We start from the raw sequence: 18,972 nt of genomic DNA on the forward strand, positions 1-18,972 counted from the left end.
TGCATTCAAAGCATTCAAGTTTAATTTGCCAAAAGTACAGAGGAATTTGGCCCGCATATTCAAAATGACAATAAATATGGACAGAGGTAATGAAGCAGGCAGTCTTAAAGCAGACTGATACAGTCAGCAGCAGTCTCCCTGGGAGCAGTAATGTTCACTCGATGTCGCCTCCAAGTCACTTTCTCTCTTTTCTTAACGGATTGAAAAAGGGATGTGCGATGGCCTGCTCCAGGGTGATTCGTTTGGATGAATCGTACTCCATCATCTTCTGCAGCAGGTCAAAAAGCAGCTCATGCTCCGGAGTTTTAGAGGACATGTATTGCTGAGTAAGGAGCAAAGATTCAACTATGTTATTTTCATCTTGGCAACCCAAACAGCAATATGTCTCAGTACTGGCATCAATGCATCTTCAAAAGTAGTAGTCCACAAGACTTTAATATTAAACATGCACAGTAATTACTGGGGGGGAAATTAAACACCACTGGAATTCAGTACAGAAAAACAACCACCAATTCAGAGAAAAACATGCAGTGTTTTCATTCCAAATCCTCTAACATTTTGTACATGTGCATATAAATAGCACAAATCGATCAAAAACAACTCTGAGGCAATATATATTATACAAAATGGTTTACAGGATAAAAAAAGGAGTCAGTATTAGCCTAGCATCATAATATAATCAAGATTCTGGGATTTGGGAATTTAGTAGTTTAGTAGGGAGTCTACAATGATCTTTACCTTTAGAGGTTTACAGTGTTTCCTCACGTATCTCCCTGCTGAGCTGTGCTCGTCCCAGTCCAGTTTGTCATGATGCACATAGCGCCGCTTCCTGACAATGAAGCGCAGTCATGCATCAGTCAAAGACAGACTGCATAAATCCAAAAGCATCTTCAAACACATAATAAATTTACATTTAGAAACACACTAGTCTCATGTTAAAATACTGCACCTGGTTTTCTGGAGTAGGTGTGTAGGTATGGGGCCTAGAACCTTCTCCATCATGGCCAGATGCTCCTTACTGTCATGAGTCTGAAAAGAGCGAGTTTCTGTAAGTATGCTGCATTTAAAATAACACCACTTGTACGCAAAACGTCATACCTGAAATAATGTTAATCCCAGATAGAACTCAATCAGGATGCAGCCCAAACTCCACACGTCACAAGCCTGGTTCCAGCCCAGTTCTGCCAGCAGAGATCAACATTTTGCAATTTACAAAATCATGCCCACATTTTAGTGGATTAACCAACAGCATAATGAATAGTACAAATAGTTCACCCAATATAACTTCTGGAGCTCTGTAGTGGCGGGTTGACACCACAGAGGTGTGATGCTCGTGGTCATAGGTAGCATTGCCAAAGTCCACCACTTTCACATCCAACCTCTTCAAGGTCCTCTCATCTCGCTTCTGTAACATAATGAACATTACTGTCAGCATTTCCCTCCATACTATAAACCAGCACTTATCTTCTTACAGACATAACACTACTGTACAAGTTCAGGGTTGGTATGAATTTTTTATGTTTTTTTAAAAAGTCTCTTACACTCCCTAAAACTGCATGTATTTGACAAAAATACAGTAAAAACAGCAATTGTGAAATATTACAATTTAAGATAACATTTCTATTTTAATACATTTCATATATTTTAAGTGATATATTAGTGATATATTAATACATACAAATACACTTTTCATCAATTTAATACATCCTTGCTGAATTAAATTATTATTTTCTTTCAAAAACAAATAAAAGTCTTACTGGACTCCAAACCTTTTATCTGTACTGTGCATTTGTACTGATATTTTATGATTCAATTACTCACCATCTTGGAGTTATATTTAATGTCGTATTTGGAGTCCACAAAGAGAATGTTTTCAGGCTTAAGGTCGGTGTGCGTCAACTTATTACGATGCAGAACTGATGGAAAGAAGGTGAATAATAAAGTGACATCACTATTATGAAATGGATTTAGTGGTTTATCACTCTTATGAAATGGTGCTTATCACTGATGTATACAGAGGAACATCTTTACTCACAGCGCACGGCTCTAAAGATCTGATCTGCCATGAATCTGATCTGGTTCAGTGAGAAGGGCATGAATCCATTCTCCTTCAGGAAGTCGTATGTGCTCAATCCCAGCAGCTCAAACACTATGCAGATGTGGCCGTGGTGATCGAACCAGTCTAGCATCCGGACACAAGCACTGCAAAGACACAGAGGTAAGTTATTACATTGCTCCATCCGAAAACTTTTGTCAGTTTCCAAAGTTGCCAATTTCTACCTTCAAGTCAAATACTCACAATCTTTTTTCGTCATCAAGCGAATTTATCCGCTCAAGCACGTCAACTTCTGACATGGCTGCCTCACGGTAGCGGTCAATATTTTTTATGACCTTCAAAGCCACTCGTGTGCTACCTCTGCAAACAAAAGCACACAAGGTATGCTTACATGCATTTTTGTTAATCTGAATGAACCCAATTTGATTTCAGATTCTGAAAGTTCTCTTTATATAAAGCCTATACTTTGCATTTATGTTTACATGAGCATTTATGTATTTCGAACAAACTTCAGTGTATGCACAGCGCCCCAGCCACTACATTCAGAACTGGAGAAAGCCACCATGAGTATAATTGACATTTTTGCCTTGGTGACATACCTAAAAGGAAAGCTGATTAATGTGTCAGATATAGGTTTGTGGGATATGGGCAAAAAAAAAAAAAAAAAAAAAAAAAAAAAGTACTATCAAGATTTTTGGATCAATATTGCGATTTCCTTACACATACATGTCTGTATCATTTTTTGGAAGCCTTTTTTTTTTTTTGACAATATTTGCAGCCACCGTATATTTGCATAAATGAAACATGGCAGCGTTGTGATGCCTTTTTGGAAAGTTTTTACATGTTGTGCAGTTCCTAAATGCCTGTATTATCGATTTTTGTTCACCTGGTTCGAATGTAAACGCGCTAGACGGACGTCATTAACCAGTGCTCGCGTCTTTTGCAGCATCAACGTAAAAGAAGTTTAACTTTTAAAAAAAACAAGCATCCACCACAGACCTTTGTGAATGATGGGTTTTTTTTATTTAAAAAAAAAAAAAAAAAAAAAGCCATGATCAAAATTAAAGCTAGAGACTGACATTGTGATTTTATTACAATTTTAATTAATCGCTAGACAGAAGAGCTTATTAGCTAATATTTAGCAAATGTTCAGTCTTCTCCACTGGCCAGATAAGACGTAAATAAACATTTTTTAACTTTTTACAAATGTGCATATGTAAACATATTATAAAAAGACTCTGGTAAACATATGCACAAGGTATTCTTGAATCCAATTCAGAAGATATTCATATTCAAGTATTTACATACTTTGTTTTATTCCTACTGATCCCATTATTTCAGGACTACATCACCCCTTTTAATCAGATCGAGCTCAATCATTGAGGTGTTTGCATGAAGGCTTTTAAATTCAACTGAGCCATCAATCCGATTACTAACCATAACTAATTATTTTGGTGCAAATGTAGCAAATGTTAAAAGAAAAAATAAGACAGACATTTCCTGTATGACAAATAAGTCACAGAATCTGGCTTACTTTGAGTGGTCGAGGCACTCCACCACTTTTCCAAAGGCTCCTTCACCCAGAGTCCCTACAATCTCATCTATAAACAGGGCAAAGAAACAGTCTTAAGTAAGGCTTTGTGACTGAAGGATACAACATACAAAAGCACAGATTTTACAGTACTTAATGGGGACTTAAACTCATTCCAGTTATATCATATTCATTGAGTATAAAAGTCTGTGCCAAATTAAAGTTTCACACATGAAAGTTAAATTCTAAGTGGTTAATATTAGAAGTCTTCAAAGGTCCCCTTATAACCCCCAAGTGTAGGCTGAATTGTCCCACTAATAGACACAGAACAGACAGTTATATAGAGAAAGGTTTGTGTTCTATACATCTTGCTCTTAGCATGTCTCCATTGTGATAGACCAGGTGACCCTCCTCATCATCCTCAATACTCTTGGTTCTTTTCCTGCGATGACTTCTCTGGAGTACATCATCACCACCATCAAACACCAGTCAGAATCAGGCCCGTACGCATCATTCATTCATTCAGCGAGGGGGGGTTGATGAAGGGGGGGGCGAGTGATTCGGACCCCCACGCCAGGCCACGGCGGCAGCAGCAAATTCAAATTCATCGCCAAGCAACGGCACAGGGCCACCATAGTGTGTGTTACAGAAGAAAGACATGGCAACACATTTTCAGACAAGAAACAACTTTCTTTTGAAGTGCAGCTAATTCTGTTCATGACCCTCAACCAATCAACAAATAGCCATTTCTGCAACCAATGAGTGAAGATCAAGTGAAAAAACAACTGATTCCTTGACCACCTCATTGCAAGTATACAGTGGATGGTTACTATGGTAAATCTGGACTTTAGAAACATTAACAAATGCATCAGCTCAAGTAAAAATAAACAGAATGACAAGTCGTTTACCGAGTTTGAGCAGGGACTGGGGTGGCGTGAACGTTGGCGGTCTCTGCTGCTGTGCTGACTCCGTCCGCTACGTGCGGACGACTGGCTGTAATGGTTGCCGTTTTGCTCCCTCTCCCTCTCGCTGACCAGGTCCACCTGACCCTTATAACCGCCATGCTCCTGACTGGCCTCTTTGGCCCTGCGCTCTCGGTACTCCAGCCTCTTTGAGCTAATGTGAGACCTGACAATAACAAACATTACTGAGGAAGAAGACATCGCTCTACAATGGCAATGAGATTTTGACAGCTAAATTTATGAGCGGCTTTCACTTTGCTGCAATTTATTGACCCTTTCAGCAGGGGATAAGGAATGTTGAATCGTGATATGCTGGGTGCCGAAAGCATCAAGTGTCTTCTCGAAAGAGTGGAGTTCAAGAACAAGCTATACTTAGAAAGAGCCACAGAAACAAGCTCTGAGAGAGCAGGTATGAGTGAAAGCGATGCTTTAACCTGTCAATGTTGCAGCAGTAAATCTTATAGGAGGATGCCTGAGCGTTGTGTTTGATTTGAACAACTTGTGATCCAAATCACAGCTGTCAGCTTATAGTAGAGTAGCAGAACGTTCTGTGTTCCAGCAACTTACTCACACTAGGCACGGTTGCCTTGTACCGTGCCCTGGCGCAATTGTCCCCCCTTCCCTACTGGCCTGCACTCACATTGCACTTAACATTCCGAGCTGGAGCACGCAAGTATTTTATGATACTTTTTGAAAAAAAAACTTTTTGTTTTGAAGAAAACAAGATGAAATGTGCTTTCGCTAATAGACTGCTTAATAGATTTATGACTTGAGGAATTTGCAGCTTTACTTGCAAACAACAATTCCGGTTCATAGATAAGGTGAGAACCAGACATGTTAGAAATAAATATAATCAAATTAATTCATTGAATTAATTGAAAAGTGTACTATCCAAGTAGCAATAGAAGATGTTTGCTGTCATAATGATGACAGTAGAGCACACAAGAGTAGCAGCTGTCGAACCGCACCCGAGCCCACCTCTTCAAACGGGCCAGGGCACGGTACAGCGAACCGCACCTTGGCGCGGAATGGAGAGATCGTACTAGTCAAACAAACTAGACTTTGGGGGTCAAACATGCTTGGGCACGGTTCAGATCGCCTAGTGTGAGTACACCCTTAAAGCCTTCCTGACAACGAAATTAAGACCAAAACATCCATTTTTTTTTTTTTTTTTTAAGAATATTAGATGCACTCTGCATAGTTTCTGCTTTAGAAAAATAAATGCAGATTTAAGGCCCGTTCACAACAAGGATGATGACTATAATGCTAACGATACCTATAAAGTTAACAATTTTTCTAATTCTTTGAGAATAAAGGCATCCACCTAGGGCTGCCCCCTAATAGTCGCCTATCATCCACAAACAGTGACTCAGAGAACGCTAGTTTATTAATAAATAATTATAATGTCTCCTTGTTATTTTTTCCCCCAGACACATTCATAATCATTACTTTTGCCTAGGCTTTGCGGCAAGCTTTATGCATGCACTTGAGCTTGGAACAGGCTATATTACGTAAGGAATAATTGACGACGGCCGTTGAATTCTTAGAAAATAATGCACACTCGAGGTGGTAATGCGGCCACGACGCAGAGCATTACACCTCGGGTGTACATTATTTTCTAAGAATTCAACGGCCCGAAATAATTTTTCCGCTTATACGACAGTTACTACACCTCAAGACACTGTTCCGATGTTGTATTTCAAGACATTTGTCAGGTTTTTGTCCTTAAAACACTATTGTGTGTGGGACTAATTTCTTACACATCTCATCCCAAGCCTCTGTTGCTAATTCCAAAACGTCATTTCAAAACTAGTAACGGAGGCTTGAGCCTTGATAGCAGAATAATACAGAGTTGATACAGTTATTAACGCAGTTTATAAACATGTACGTTTGAAAGAAAGAGAGAGAGGGGGAGAGAGTATGCACTTTCAGGACACAATAAAACGTATTTTGTGGCAAAAACCATGACAATAACTTTTTCATCCTATTGTTTACTATATTTATTTGCTTGGTCTGTGTCGTTGTGGGTTTTGTTTCTTTTGCGGTTGTAGGCTGTAGGACCTATTGAAATAACTGACGAAGTGATATGGAACTGCAATGTGGTCAAGACCTGCCTAGAACTACATTAGTCGTGTGTTTCCCTGAAAATAACTGCACACCTTAGAACGTTGGTCAACCAATCAGATTCGAGCATTCAACAGCCCCGTAGTATAAGCCTATATATTAAACGCTAATTATGGTTTAGCATTCTCCTCAGTATATTTAAGTAATTAAATTAATATAAACGTGCAATTAATCGACTAATGGCTTACATGAACATCTAATAGTCCACTAGAAACATTTTTAGTCAGGGACAGCCCTTCATCCACCACAGCTAAAACGACAGGAACAATATTGTTGGAATCACTTTCAGAACAATTTTTCCCACCTGATAAATGATAAAATCATGGACAGCCAATTAGAATCTTGCTTGAGTCTGAGCTTTCATAGTTGCAATAAAACGAAGGTAGCAACAGATATTTCCTTCCGTATTTCAATGTATATCTGAGTGCAAAGGCTTAACAAAAAAAACAAAATATGTCAGACGGGCACTTGCTTCAATGCATCAGTTGTTGATTGGATTTGAACACAGATGAACGTAAGCTTGCAGGGGCATGGTTTAAATGGTCTAAATGATTGGAGAAGCCCAGGATACATCACCAGAGAGGTCATTTTCACAAGAAGATCCAGTTATGACATTTTTTGAACAAATTAAACATATTAGTTCACAATAAGATATATAACATGCATTTAACATGCATTTAATGCCAACTTCAAAGTGGTGGATGACAAAACACTTACAGTAAACAGAACGTTAATGAGCGCTTCACTGGTGTGTGCTAAAATAGTTATCATTCTTGGAGTGAACAAGCCTTTACAAGCTCTCAGTTTGCATTTCAAATAGCCTGGTCGGGTCAAATGAAAACTAATGAAATGGCTTTTACCATATTAACCCCTCCACCCCCTAAAAAAAAATAACACATTTCCAGGTTGTTCTAATTGTTTTGACTTGTTAAAAGTTGAGCTGAACAGTTAAATTTGTGTTAACGGGTATTACATATATATTGTAGATATATTAAATATATATCATAGATGTACATATATATCTTATTTACAAGCAATGAAACATCAATTAAGTTTAGTGGCAAGACTATGGACAGATATTGAAAACTTCATAATCTCACAATCATAAATTTTGAAATAAATCCCACTTGCAGTCATATTGACAGAAGGATTTTACATCAGCAGGATTCTCTGAATTGCAAGCACAGATCAGGAGCCTCTGACAGGCCTGATTACAGCACTTGTCACCCAGACAGTTTGTCTTGAATCCAAGAACATGCTACACTACACTACATCATGTAAGGCACAGCAAACATGCAGGATAAGTGAACAACAAATCAAAGTCCATAACAAATAAAGTCAATTGTAATGGAAAGAAAATGAAAACCCACATTCTAAATTAACCCCATACTTTTACCATGAATAAGTCTGTCTTACCTCTCGTATGTTCTGTAGTGATGGGTTTGCCCGGGCTGCCGCTCTCTTTCCCCGCTGCGCGAGCTGCGCTTCGGTCTCTTGTGCACCTCCACTCTCTCCTCCCAGCTGTACTCCGCGATCCAGCCATCCGGCGACCGCATCCGCTTAGATCGCCGCATCTGACCACACCAGAATAGAAAAAAAGGTCCAAGTCATAAAAATTATGACAGGGAAACAGTATCCCAGGACATTCCCTACACCCCGCTGGGTTGTAAAATTCAAGACAGCCGAGGTGATGCCAGCTCTCCGTTCTATATCTAGTTATTGAATTTCACGAGCCGGGTTGTTGCAGTTGTTTTGACTTGTTAAAAGTTGAGTTGAACTGTTTACCGTGCATGCAGCGTTAACGGATATTGCATAACGTATTTACAGGAGATTAAACATCACCAATTAGGTTTAGTTAACGTTACTCTAAATTAAGGAACACTTAGCCCGAACGCAATGTCCCTGCAGTAAATGCTGGTGAAGTACATGCAGAAATACATGTGATGTCTATAAAAAAAATAAATAAATAAAATAAAAAAAACACTCAAACGGCTGTTTGTTTACAGTAGTAGTCTAACTTTCATTTTTGGTTGCCTGGTGACAAAGAGCTAATCTCCCTCGCGCGTTAGCCACCACCCTTCAGCCTCTAATGTAAACAAACCTACTCGAGTTACAACTCCAGACGACTGTGCGCTTACTGGATTATTAAAGTTAGTGGTCAGAACGCCCAAAAAGTTAATTATTCATCAAAACACAACGCTTCAAAAATTCAAATATGAGTGTTTTTCTTGGGTGGCTAGCCAGTTAGCATCCAGGCAAACGCAAGGCACTTTTTAGACTTTATGTCTCCACCGCAGCCTCGAGGTAATTAATAAACTTGTCAAAGAAAGTCTTATGCTACATACTTAAATTTAAAATTCACTCACCTTTCACCTGTTATTTTCAAGTCGTGAAATAAGACACTTTGCTTTCCAGACTGAACTCCGTCCGCCGCTGTTTATGACATCCGCTTTACATTAAAGGACCGCTTCCGGTGGCTAGGATTTCTGGGTGAACACTCGACAAAGCACAAGTCTTCTTGTCGTCTTATAGTGTAAGTTTGGCGATTGAATTTAAATATGTATTTTGTTTATCACTGAGACGTTGTCTCAGGTAAATAAGTTAAAGTTTAAAGATGATTATTATGATTATAACTGCTATATAAAACAATCCAGAGCAGAGCAGCCTGAAATTACTTTTTTAAGTGTATTTTTGTCAATTTAATCAAACATTCGGATGTCCTTATGTCAACTTTGTCCTGTCGCCTCCTCTGCAAACTATTCTACATCTTTTAATTAATCTATTTTTAATTTATATTCTAATTATTTATTATTATTAATACATCTTAATAATTATTCTGTATTCACCAGTGAAAGGACATAATCATATTCATAATCAGTTGTTAAATGTTTTACATTTATATTGTTATTCTTCACTTGACAGTTTTAATAAACACTAAAGAACACAATGTTGTAAAATTTATCTTATGTACTTATGAATTAAAGCCAGGGTTTTCCAATTTCAAGATTCTGTAGACCTCTAGCGGTCCATGAAGGAACTGCAGTTGGTCCGAAGAAAAGATATATAGGCCAAAACAGAGAATTTTCTTTAAAGAGTGTAATGACATTTCCAACTATAAAACGAATGATCTTGAATTTACTACATAATGTTATTTAACGTATTTAATTATCATAAATTTACCTTTATGTAGTGGATCCCTGGAATGACTGTGAGTCTTTGAAACCCCTGGATTAAAGAAATCCATGATTCTGGTGAGAAAAATTAGAACATGTCTTTCTACTTTGTCACCATCTATAGATGGCTTACTTTGTGCCTGATTTATTAACTTAAGTGATCGCGCAGCCACTGGCCACGACAACTCTTTCTCTGATTAGTCCCTATGGAATACTAAATCTGTAAGGCATGGTAATAAAACCTCCTAAAGCTCCCAACAACACTCCCTTTAATGTGAAAGTCAGTGTTTTAACATAGTGATCATTTCATTAGGACATGAACTAATGAAGACTCATCTAAAATGAAAAGGCCTGTTTTCTCCGGTAAAAGGGCCCTCTTTTTTAGTGTCAGATGACATCACCTTGTCATGTCCTTAGGGAATAATTTAATCGTTAAGTTTCACCTTCTCTGTTCACATTCACCTTGACTGAAAAATGAAAAAGGTCTATAAAAAAGACACTTTCTCCTCAAATATCTAGCTGACATTTTGCTGCAGTATTTCGCCGCATTATGCAGGTTTTAACCCTTAATACTTAACCGCCTGACTTTTAACCCCAAGTTGCTCCAGATGAATCGTCTCTGTATAATGATTGTGTGGCAGGGTAAGGTGCCTTAATCTTTTTCTCATGATCAAGCCACAAAATCTCATCTCAACACATTCAATGACTATGCTTTTCTGAATTTAGTAATTTCATCTGAATATCAACATTTGTAGGATTTATTGCATAGGAAATGTTTTGAGGTTGATCTAATTTTGTCTCTGGAAAATATTGATCTGTAACTGTGAATTATGTTGAATAATATCAAAGATTTTTGTGGACACAAATTAATGTTTATAGGCTAAGTGAAATCATTCAAATCAAATTCATAGTGTTGATATTGTGACATTTCCTCAATTAAAATCTTGGCATTTAAATATGTATAATTCATATACCTGTATAATTCATAGAATAAATTTAACTTTAAATTGAATCTCTTTCTATTTTTTCTCTAAATCATCAAAAAATACATAAATACTCAAATATTTAAATGTACAATTTAAATGTTCTCTTCTGAGAGCATTAACAAGTCAATTAATAACCTGTCAGGTGTCATTTCATTCTTAAGACTGTACAGCAGTTTTGTTTTCTAATGAAATAGTATAAACTGGATAAAGGAATCTATGATTTGTACATTACATACAAAACATAAATAGATAAATTGTTATAATAACTTGGTGAGAACAGATTTAGCACAGTTTCAGGTTGCATTTTGATCTCTTTTTTTGGCAGTGTCAGATGAAGTGATTGACAGATTTACATTCGTATCTTATCAGTGATTATTTAAGCAAAGCAAAAGCTTCTATGTAGATTAAAAACGAGGGCTGTGCCACTCTCACAATTTAAGTTTCCTATACTGCCTTCCATTTCAATTTCAGTAAAAAGATGAACCTGTCATGAGATGAATTGTGTGCGTGCATGCGAAGGAGTCCTAGTGTGTAACTTGTGTGTCTGACAAGTTTCATTTTCAGAAGAGCCTTTGCTCAGCACAAAAACGTGTATCGTGCATATTGACACAAGAGGAGTGAAAAGCTCTTAGTGATAATTGGAACTGCCCAGCCACTGTGCAGCAGGGGTCAGAGCGGAGAAACCAGAGGGCAGAATTTAAAAGGTGTGTGCCAGAATTCTTTCACACATTCCAATAGGTTTGCAGCAGTCATTTCCAACAAGACATGATCTGCAAAAGAGAAATCTGATAATGCAGATTTGACCTGTACTGGTTGCTGCCGGTCCATCATTAGCTATGGTACTGAAAGGTGACGCAGGAATGAGTCCTAAAACCTGGAAATAAGTTAGCATTTTTGCACTTCTGGTTCAATTTTCCCAAAGTCAGTGGGGTTTTTGAATGGATTTTTGGTTAAATGCCTAAAATAAACTCTGTGGTTAACACAAGCTCAAGATATTTTCATGTTTTATTCTACGACACAAAATGCATCAGTAATGCCCCCTTGCAGGTCTGGATTACTAATCATACCGGTCATTTTCCCAGTGGGCCAATACAAGTGTTTTCTCTCGTTTTTTTTTTTTTTTTTTTGCCAAGGACTGGCCTATCATGCAGGGACATCTGCCCATTTGTTTATGTAATATACAGGATAATATACAGTATCTCATAGAAGTGAGTACACCCCTCACATTTTTGTAAATATTTTATTATATCTTTTCATGTGACAACACTGAAGAAATGACACTTTGCTACAATGTAAAGTAGTGAGTGTACAGCAGTTGTATAACAGTGTAAATTTGCTGTCCCCTCAAAATAACTCAACACACAACCATTAATGTCTAAACTGCTGGCCACAAAAGTGAGTACACCCCTAAGTGAAAATGTCCAAATTGGGCCCAATTAGCCATTTTCTCTCCCCGGTGTCATGTGACTCGTTAGTGTTACAAGGTCTCAGGTGTAAATGGGGAGCAAGTGTGTTAAATTTGGTGTTATCGCTCTCACTCTCTCATACTGGTCACTGGAAGTTCAACATGGCACCTCATGGCAAAGAACTCTCTGAGGATCTGAAAATAAGAATAGTTTCTCTACATAAAGATGGCGTAGGCTATAAGAACATTGCCAAGACCCTGAAACTGAGCTGCAGCACGGTGGCCAAGACCATACAGCGGTTTAACAGGACAGGTTCCACTCAGAGCAGGCCTCGCCATGGTCGACCAAAGAAGTTGAGTGCACGTGCTCAACGTCATATCCAGAGGTTGTGTTTGGGAAATAGACGTATGAGTGCTGCCAGCATTGCTGCAGAGGTTGAAGGGGTGGGGGGTCAGCCTGTCAGTGCTCAGACCATATGTCGCGCACTGCATCAAATTGGTCTGCATGGCTGTCGTCCCAGAAAGAAGCCTCTTCTAAAGATGATGCACAAGAAAGCCCGCAAACAGTTTGCTGAAGACAAGCAGACTAAGGACATGGATTACTGGAACCATGTCCTGTGGTCTGATGAGACCAAGATAAACTTATTTGGTTCAGATGGTGTCAAGCGTGTGTGGCGGCAACCAGGTAAGGAGTACAAAGACAAGTGTGTCTTGCCTACAGTCAAGCATGGTGGTGGGAGTGTCATGGTCTGGGGCTGCATGAGTTCTGCCGGCACTGGGGAGCTACAGTTCATTGAGGGAACCATGAATGCCAACATGTATTGTGACATACTGAAGCAGAGCATGATCCCCTCCCTTCTGAGACTGGGCCACAGGGCAGTATTCCAACATGATAACGACCCCAAACACACCTCCAAGACGACCACTGCCTTGCTAAAGAATGTCTCCAGACCTAAACCCTATTGAGCATCTGTGGGGCATCCTCAAATGGAAGGTGGAGGAGCGCAAGGTCTCTAACATCCACCAGCTCCGTGATGTCGTCATGGAGGAGTGGAAGAGGACTCCAGTGGTAACCTGTGAAGCTCTGGTGAACTCAATGCCCAAGAGGGTTTAGGCAGTGCTATAGTGTTGTCAAAAATATAGATATCGATACTGAAATATCTGAAACGATTCCAGTACTAATTTTCCACAGTATTGATAACACTGATACTAGCTGCGCGTTGCTCTCTCTTCTCTCCAACAGCGAATTGACAGTTTGACACACCCGCTTTCTCTCACTCACTCGTCTCATTCGTTCCGGCTGAATAGTGTTGTTACAGGGCACGAATTTTGGCGCGTCGTTGAGGGTATTGCACATAATTTTACTCATTCCTGCGGGTTTCGCACTCACACTAAGGTTTCTGATCTACTATATATGTGGCGCGCACACAGAGCCACCTCTCAAACAGCTCGCAAGTACCAAATTGAGTTCTTTTTCGTGGCTTATTGCAGTTAAATGGTCAAATACACACAAAGTTATGGCAAAATGCCCGTCTTGGTGAGTATTTAGGTAAACACAGTCAGTTTTGGAATGTAAACATTATTCAGAAAGAAATAGCATGTTGTGTAACAGTATATTGGATTTGTGCATAAGCTCTTAAAGTGACAGCAGTCTAATATTCCTGCTGCTGTCTGTCATGTTAATCAAAGAACAAAAGACAGAGGAAATCATTTGCTGCTTTTCACTGAATAATTTTTGTAATTTTAATTGTAAGCATTAATCTGTATTTAATTAATTTTTTTACAATGAAGTCTATCCAGTGTTATTTTAAACTGGATTACTTTATTTAGGTTCTTTAGTATTTCTTAAGCCCGGAACACACCCAGTTTTTGTTCATCGGCTGACTAAGTTTTCTCAGTGTGTTCCGCACTGTTGGTTGAAGTTGGTCCTCATCTGCTTTTTTTTTCAGCCGATTCGATATGTTGAATCGGCGTCGGAGCTCGTCGGTCAGTCGGGCCATCTGATCATTCTGATTGGCTGTTCAGCTACTGCCACCTGCTGGTACGGAAAGGCATTTCTTCTTACGCAGGTGCAGAACGGACGTGCTACTTGGCCGTTGGGTATTGAGCGTCGGTTTGGTGTGTCAGGGCAACTTTGAACCCAGACGCTGCCGATGTGAGCCAACCCCACAGTGTGCTTTCGTCGCCACTAGTTCGTCGGCGTCAGCTTGGTGTGTTCCGGGCTTAAGGTTTCCAATCTACTATATATGTGGCACGCAAACAGCTCGTGCCTCTCAAACAGCTCGCGAGTACCAAATTGAGTTCTTTTTCGTGGCTTATTGCAGTTATATGGTCAAATACACACAAAATTATGGCAAAATGCCTGTCTTTGGCAAGTATTTAGGTAAACACAGTCAGTTTTGGAATGTAAATAGTTGAGAAAGAAATAGCATGTTGTGTAACAGTATATTGGATCTGTGCATAAGCTCTTAAAGTGACAGCAGCCTAATATTCCTGCTGCTGTCTGTCATGTCAATCAAAGGACAAAAGACATTGAAGAAATCATTCGCTGCTTTTCACTGAATAACTTTTGTAATTGTAAGCATTAATCTGTATTTAATTTTATTTTTTTAAATTATCTTAAATTATAGTCTAACCAGTGTTATTTTAAACTGGATAACTTTAAGTTTATTTCTTACCCGAATACTACTGTTAGACCCACCTAAAAAACATAAAGCCATGTTTATGTCATTTGTCTCTTTATTCTATGTTTGTGATTTATGAGGACACAAATTTGTATAATGACATGGGTATTATGACGTAAACATGAAATATAAGGACATTTCATGAGTCTTCATATTTAGCTTTAAAAAAAATACTAAACAATGTTTTATTAAAAATGTAAAAATGCAGAATGTTTTCTGTGATGGGTAGGTTTAGGGGTACAGGTAGTGTAGGGGGATAGAATGTACAGTTTGTACAGTATAAAAATCATTATGCCTATGGAATGTCCTCACTTTGATAGCAAAACAAACCTGTGTGTGTGTGTGTGTGTGTGTGTGCGTGTGTATTTTGAACGCCAGCGTATATGGGTGGTGTGGACCGATTCTGGATCGTAGCGGTGGGCCGCATGGACCAAATATGCCAGGGGTCATTTTTTTGTTCCAGTCCAGCCCTGCCCCCTTGTGATTTTTTAAAGCTTTTATGTGTCTTGAAAAAGGCAGTTTCTAACAAGAGGCTAAATGGACTACAGAGGTTGTCATGGACATTAAACATTATCACTTCAAACAAGAAAAGTCATCTACTCATAGCATTGTGTTCATAATCGCGCTCTTGCAAACTGTTCCAACTCGAACTTTCCAACTTGTAGATTTTAAATAAAGGCTGAAAGAGTTGTTGGAAGCTTAATGGTGGTGATGTTGAAGTCATGTGAAGTGGTGTAGTTCATTTATAGTCTACGCGTAGCTTTTTATTTCGGAAATTGTATTTAGGCTTCAAAAGTTCTGTTCATTTGTGAAGATTATCTTGATGAACAAAACATGTAAGAATCATAAACTTTTGTTGGTCACAGAGCTTTTTTACTGCAATAATCCAAAAGCCAATGGAAAAATCCTATTGTGTATTTGTGAATGGAATGAGGCTGATGCGAACTTCTGGGATGGCCAACAAAAATGCGTCATCACCTCAGCCATCTATAGGGGACCAAAGTTTGTAACAACACCAAGAGCACCGACATTAACTTTTTAAACAATGACCACCGAATAGCATCAGCAGAACATGTACACTTGGCAAACTTACCAAATACCTCAATTTTGAAGAAATCATTTAGTGAAAATGTCTGAAGGTACATCACTGGATTGTGTATTCTCTGTGCTTGAGAATTCCTGACAAGTCAGTGGCCACATCACGACTCCTACACTTGATGGGATGTGTAAAGTCTACTGAAAAGGCCCATTCCTCTTGCCAAATGAAGTGAGCCTCTTTCATCAGGATCAATATATGCCTGAGATTCTGCCAGGCCGGGAATCATAAATCTAGCTTGCAGTGAGAAGGAAAGCGAGTGAGAAGGAGAGAGAGGGCAGATGGGAAAGGGAGGATGAGAGAGACGCCGGCTCCTCTTAGTCTAATGGAGGATGGTTCAAAAGTTTAACGTGCCGGCCACCCGCTCACGTCTTTATAACCTCTTTGAGTCATTGTGTGCGGGTGAGGGCCGATCACATCGATGGCCATTAAACCAAATGCCGGTCTGGTCTGCGGGGAGTGGTGGGGGGGATGCATTAGGGAAATTGGCGCTGGCTGCCTGAGACGGCATACTGTACTGAAGTAATTACAGTTTCTGGAGGGATGCTGAGGCCGGAGTGTGTGTGTGTGTGTGTGTTTGTGTTTGTATGCATGCGTAGTCTGCCGCAGAGGGTCTACGCCCCGCCCTTCCATCTCCCCCAGCAAAGCGGCTGCCAACAGGATAGGGCTGGGGCTTTATTGATGAGATGGATGAGAAGGGAGATAGGGGTAGAGAGACAGATGGGGCTTCTGTCCAGGCCATGGCAGTGCTGGGGAGCCTGCGCTCAGGGATGCCGCCAGCGTGGCCAGCCTCCACTGATTAGCAGCCGCAGGAGCCGCGGGAGACCCAGCGCTGATGATGATGCACACCCATAGAGGATCTGAGCTCGGCTGAGGCATCTCAAGAGACATCCACCTGCAGGATGGGACTCACCTGCTTCAAGTCCTGGAAGTACAACAGTGCTGCACAGAAAGGTTAGCGAGCGCTTCACTACTTCCCACTGGTGTGTCAGTCTTTCTGGGTCTCCATATGTGATGACCTGAGTGCGTGAACTTGTAAAAAACTTTTTTTCCAGCATTATAATTGTATGTATAAATGTATAAATATATATATGATGACCATATGTTATGACCTGAGAGTGTGAACTTGCTTTTTTTTCAGTATTATAAATGTTATATTTAAAATAAAAAAAATCAAATTTGATATTATATATATATAATATATATATATATATATAATTATTATTATTATTATTATTTTTTTAAGAAATTAAAGAAATAATTAATGCTCTTATTCAGCAAGGGTGCATTAAATTGAACAAAAGTGACAGTAAAGACATTTATAATGTTACAAAAGTAATATATACATACATATATATATATATATATATGTGTGTGTGTGTGTGTGTGTGTGTGTGATGACCATATGTGATGACCTGAGAGTGTCTTGTAAAAAACTTTTTTTCCAGCATTATAAATGTTATATTTAAATAAAAAATTATATATATATAATTATTATTATTATTATTTTTTAAAGAAATAATTAATACTCTTATTCAGCAAGGGTGCATTAAATTGATCAAAAATGACAGGAAAGACATTTATAATGTTGCTATATATATATATATATATATATATATATATATATATATATATATATATAAATATATATAAATATATATATATACAGAAACCACCAAGGTAAAGCAAAATATCAGTGCTGCTTTAGACTGTAGCCTGTAGATGTCTGGATAAGGCATGACCTGCTGATCTGGATTCAACATTACATTAGTATGTAACTGGATAGAGAGATGTCGATCATCAAAATTAAGATGTATTATTCATACTTCACAGTATGTATAAAACTAGCAGCTCAACCTCAAAGACATAGTTTGTAGGAGTTTCGGGGTCAGGCGATTATTTCAAGTGCTGGAAAGGAAACAAAACATGAAGGACAGACCCCCTGCTGCATTGACCGAGATTTCACTCACAAGTACATTAAAGCCAAGAAGCGACAGGTATACAGCCAGTTTGGTTTAATGTATGGGAGGGGCACTAAAATAATTAAATGAGTTTGAAAACACTCGGATGAGACAAGCAAACAGAGTGACTGAGAATGTGTAGAAAAGACTCCAAATCAATGTAATTTGCAAAGAAACTAAGGAGACAAAGGATAGATAACCTCCAAAAATATGCCTTTAATACTGGGGTTGAAACATGATGTTTGAATTAGGAACAGCTCTGCTACTATGTGTTTGCCTGTTGCATGATTACTTGGTACAAGTAATCATATTTACCTCCAACAGGGAACTTGAAAAAAATGCAAGCTGTTAGATGAGTCATGAGTGATAACATTCTGACGTCTACATCGTACCATGAATGAAAAATGTGCTTCTAATTCAGGCAAACACAAGGAGGAAGACTCGGCTATTGTTTTCTGCTATATAACCACTTAAGGAAGCACTTACCATTCTTTCAATTACTGAGTTGTCAAAAAAGTACCTAACTCCCCTGCTGGTCTTTATTACACACAGCATTCCTGTCTATTAAACATATCATGTCAGTGAACCAACTACCTAGTTATCTCCAAGTACTTCCCTTGAGCCTGTTAAAGGAATAGATATACAAAAAGAAAATTATTTCATTATTTACTCACTCTCTAATTTCTTCCTTACATGGAACACAAAAGGAGATGTCAATCAGAAAGTTAATGCAGCTCTTTTCCATATGCTGACAGTGAACAGGAAAGGATGCTCGAAAAAGCCCACTATATTCCGGTTGCTTTGCATGAGAAACAGAGGGTTAGTTTACCCAAAAATTAAAATTCTGTCATTAATTACTCACCCTCATGTTGTTCCACACCCGTAAGACCTTCGTTCATCTTTGGAACACAAATTAAGATATTTTTGATAAAATCAGATGGCTCAGTGAGGCCTCCATTGCCAGCAAAAAAATTAACGCTTTCAATGCCCAGAA

General features: G+C 38.7%; 2 protein-coding genes across 8 annotated transcripts in view; one reads left to right on the top strand and one right to left on the bottom strand.

The window, feature by feature from the left end:
• Positions 1-9,162, bottom strand: clk4b (CDC-like kinase 4b). 3 transcript variants are annotated; one of them, XM_051876671.1, is made up of 13 exons: positions 9,040-9,162; positions 8,090-8,247; positions 4,496-4,715; positions 3,953-4,043; positions 3,591-3,657; positions 2,300-2,416; positions 2,036-2,202; positions 1,822-1,916; positions 1,276-1,405; positions 1,099-1,181; positions 950-1,029; positions 739-829; positions 1-322 (listed from the first exon to the last, which is right to left on the bottom strand). In XM_051876671.1, the coding sequence occupies exons 2-13, from the start codon at positions 8,245-8,247 to the stop codon at positions 176-178; spliced, it is 1,446 nt and encodes a 481-aa protein (XP_051732631.1). In that variant the 5' UTR covers positions 9,040-9,162; the 3' UTR covers positions 1-175. The 3 variants fall into 3 exon arrangements, with proteins under 3 accessions (XP_051732631.1, XP_051732632.1, XP_051732633.1); XM_051876672.1 differs by lacking the exons at positions 3,953-4,043; positions 4,496-4,715; XM_051876673.1 differs by lacking the exons at positions 3,953-4,043; positions 8,090-8,247; positions 9,040-9,162.
• Positions 9,146-18,972, top strand: part of si:ch211-247j9.1 (rho GTPase-activating protein 24) — a 24,395-nt gene continuing 14,568 nt past the window's right edge. For 2 of the 5 annotated variants that reach the window (XM_051876657.1, XM_051876660.1), the window contains exons 1-2: positions 9,146-9,206; positions 16,617-16,971. In XM_051876657.1, the coding sequence (XP_051732617.1) occupies positions 16,920-16,971 (52 nt within the window). In that variant the 5' untranslated portion in view covers positions 9,146-9,206; positions 16,617-16,919. Of the gene's footprint in view, positions 9,207-9,863; positions 9,925-15,005; positions 16,972-18,972 lie in introns of those variants that run through there. The other 3 variants (XM_051876659.1, XM_051876664.1, XM_051876658.1) reach the window with 3 other exon arrangements.

This window comes from Ctenopharyngodon idella, chromosome 21, assembly GCF_019924925.1.
Source record: "Ctenopharyngodon idella isolate HZGC_01 chromosome 21, HZGC01, whole genome shotgun sequence".
Taxonomy (NCBI): domain Eukaryota; kingdom Metazoa; phylum Chordata; class Actinopteri; order Cypriniformes; family Xenocyprididae; genus Ctenopharyngodon; species Ctenopharyngodon idella.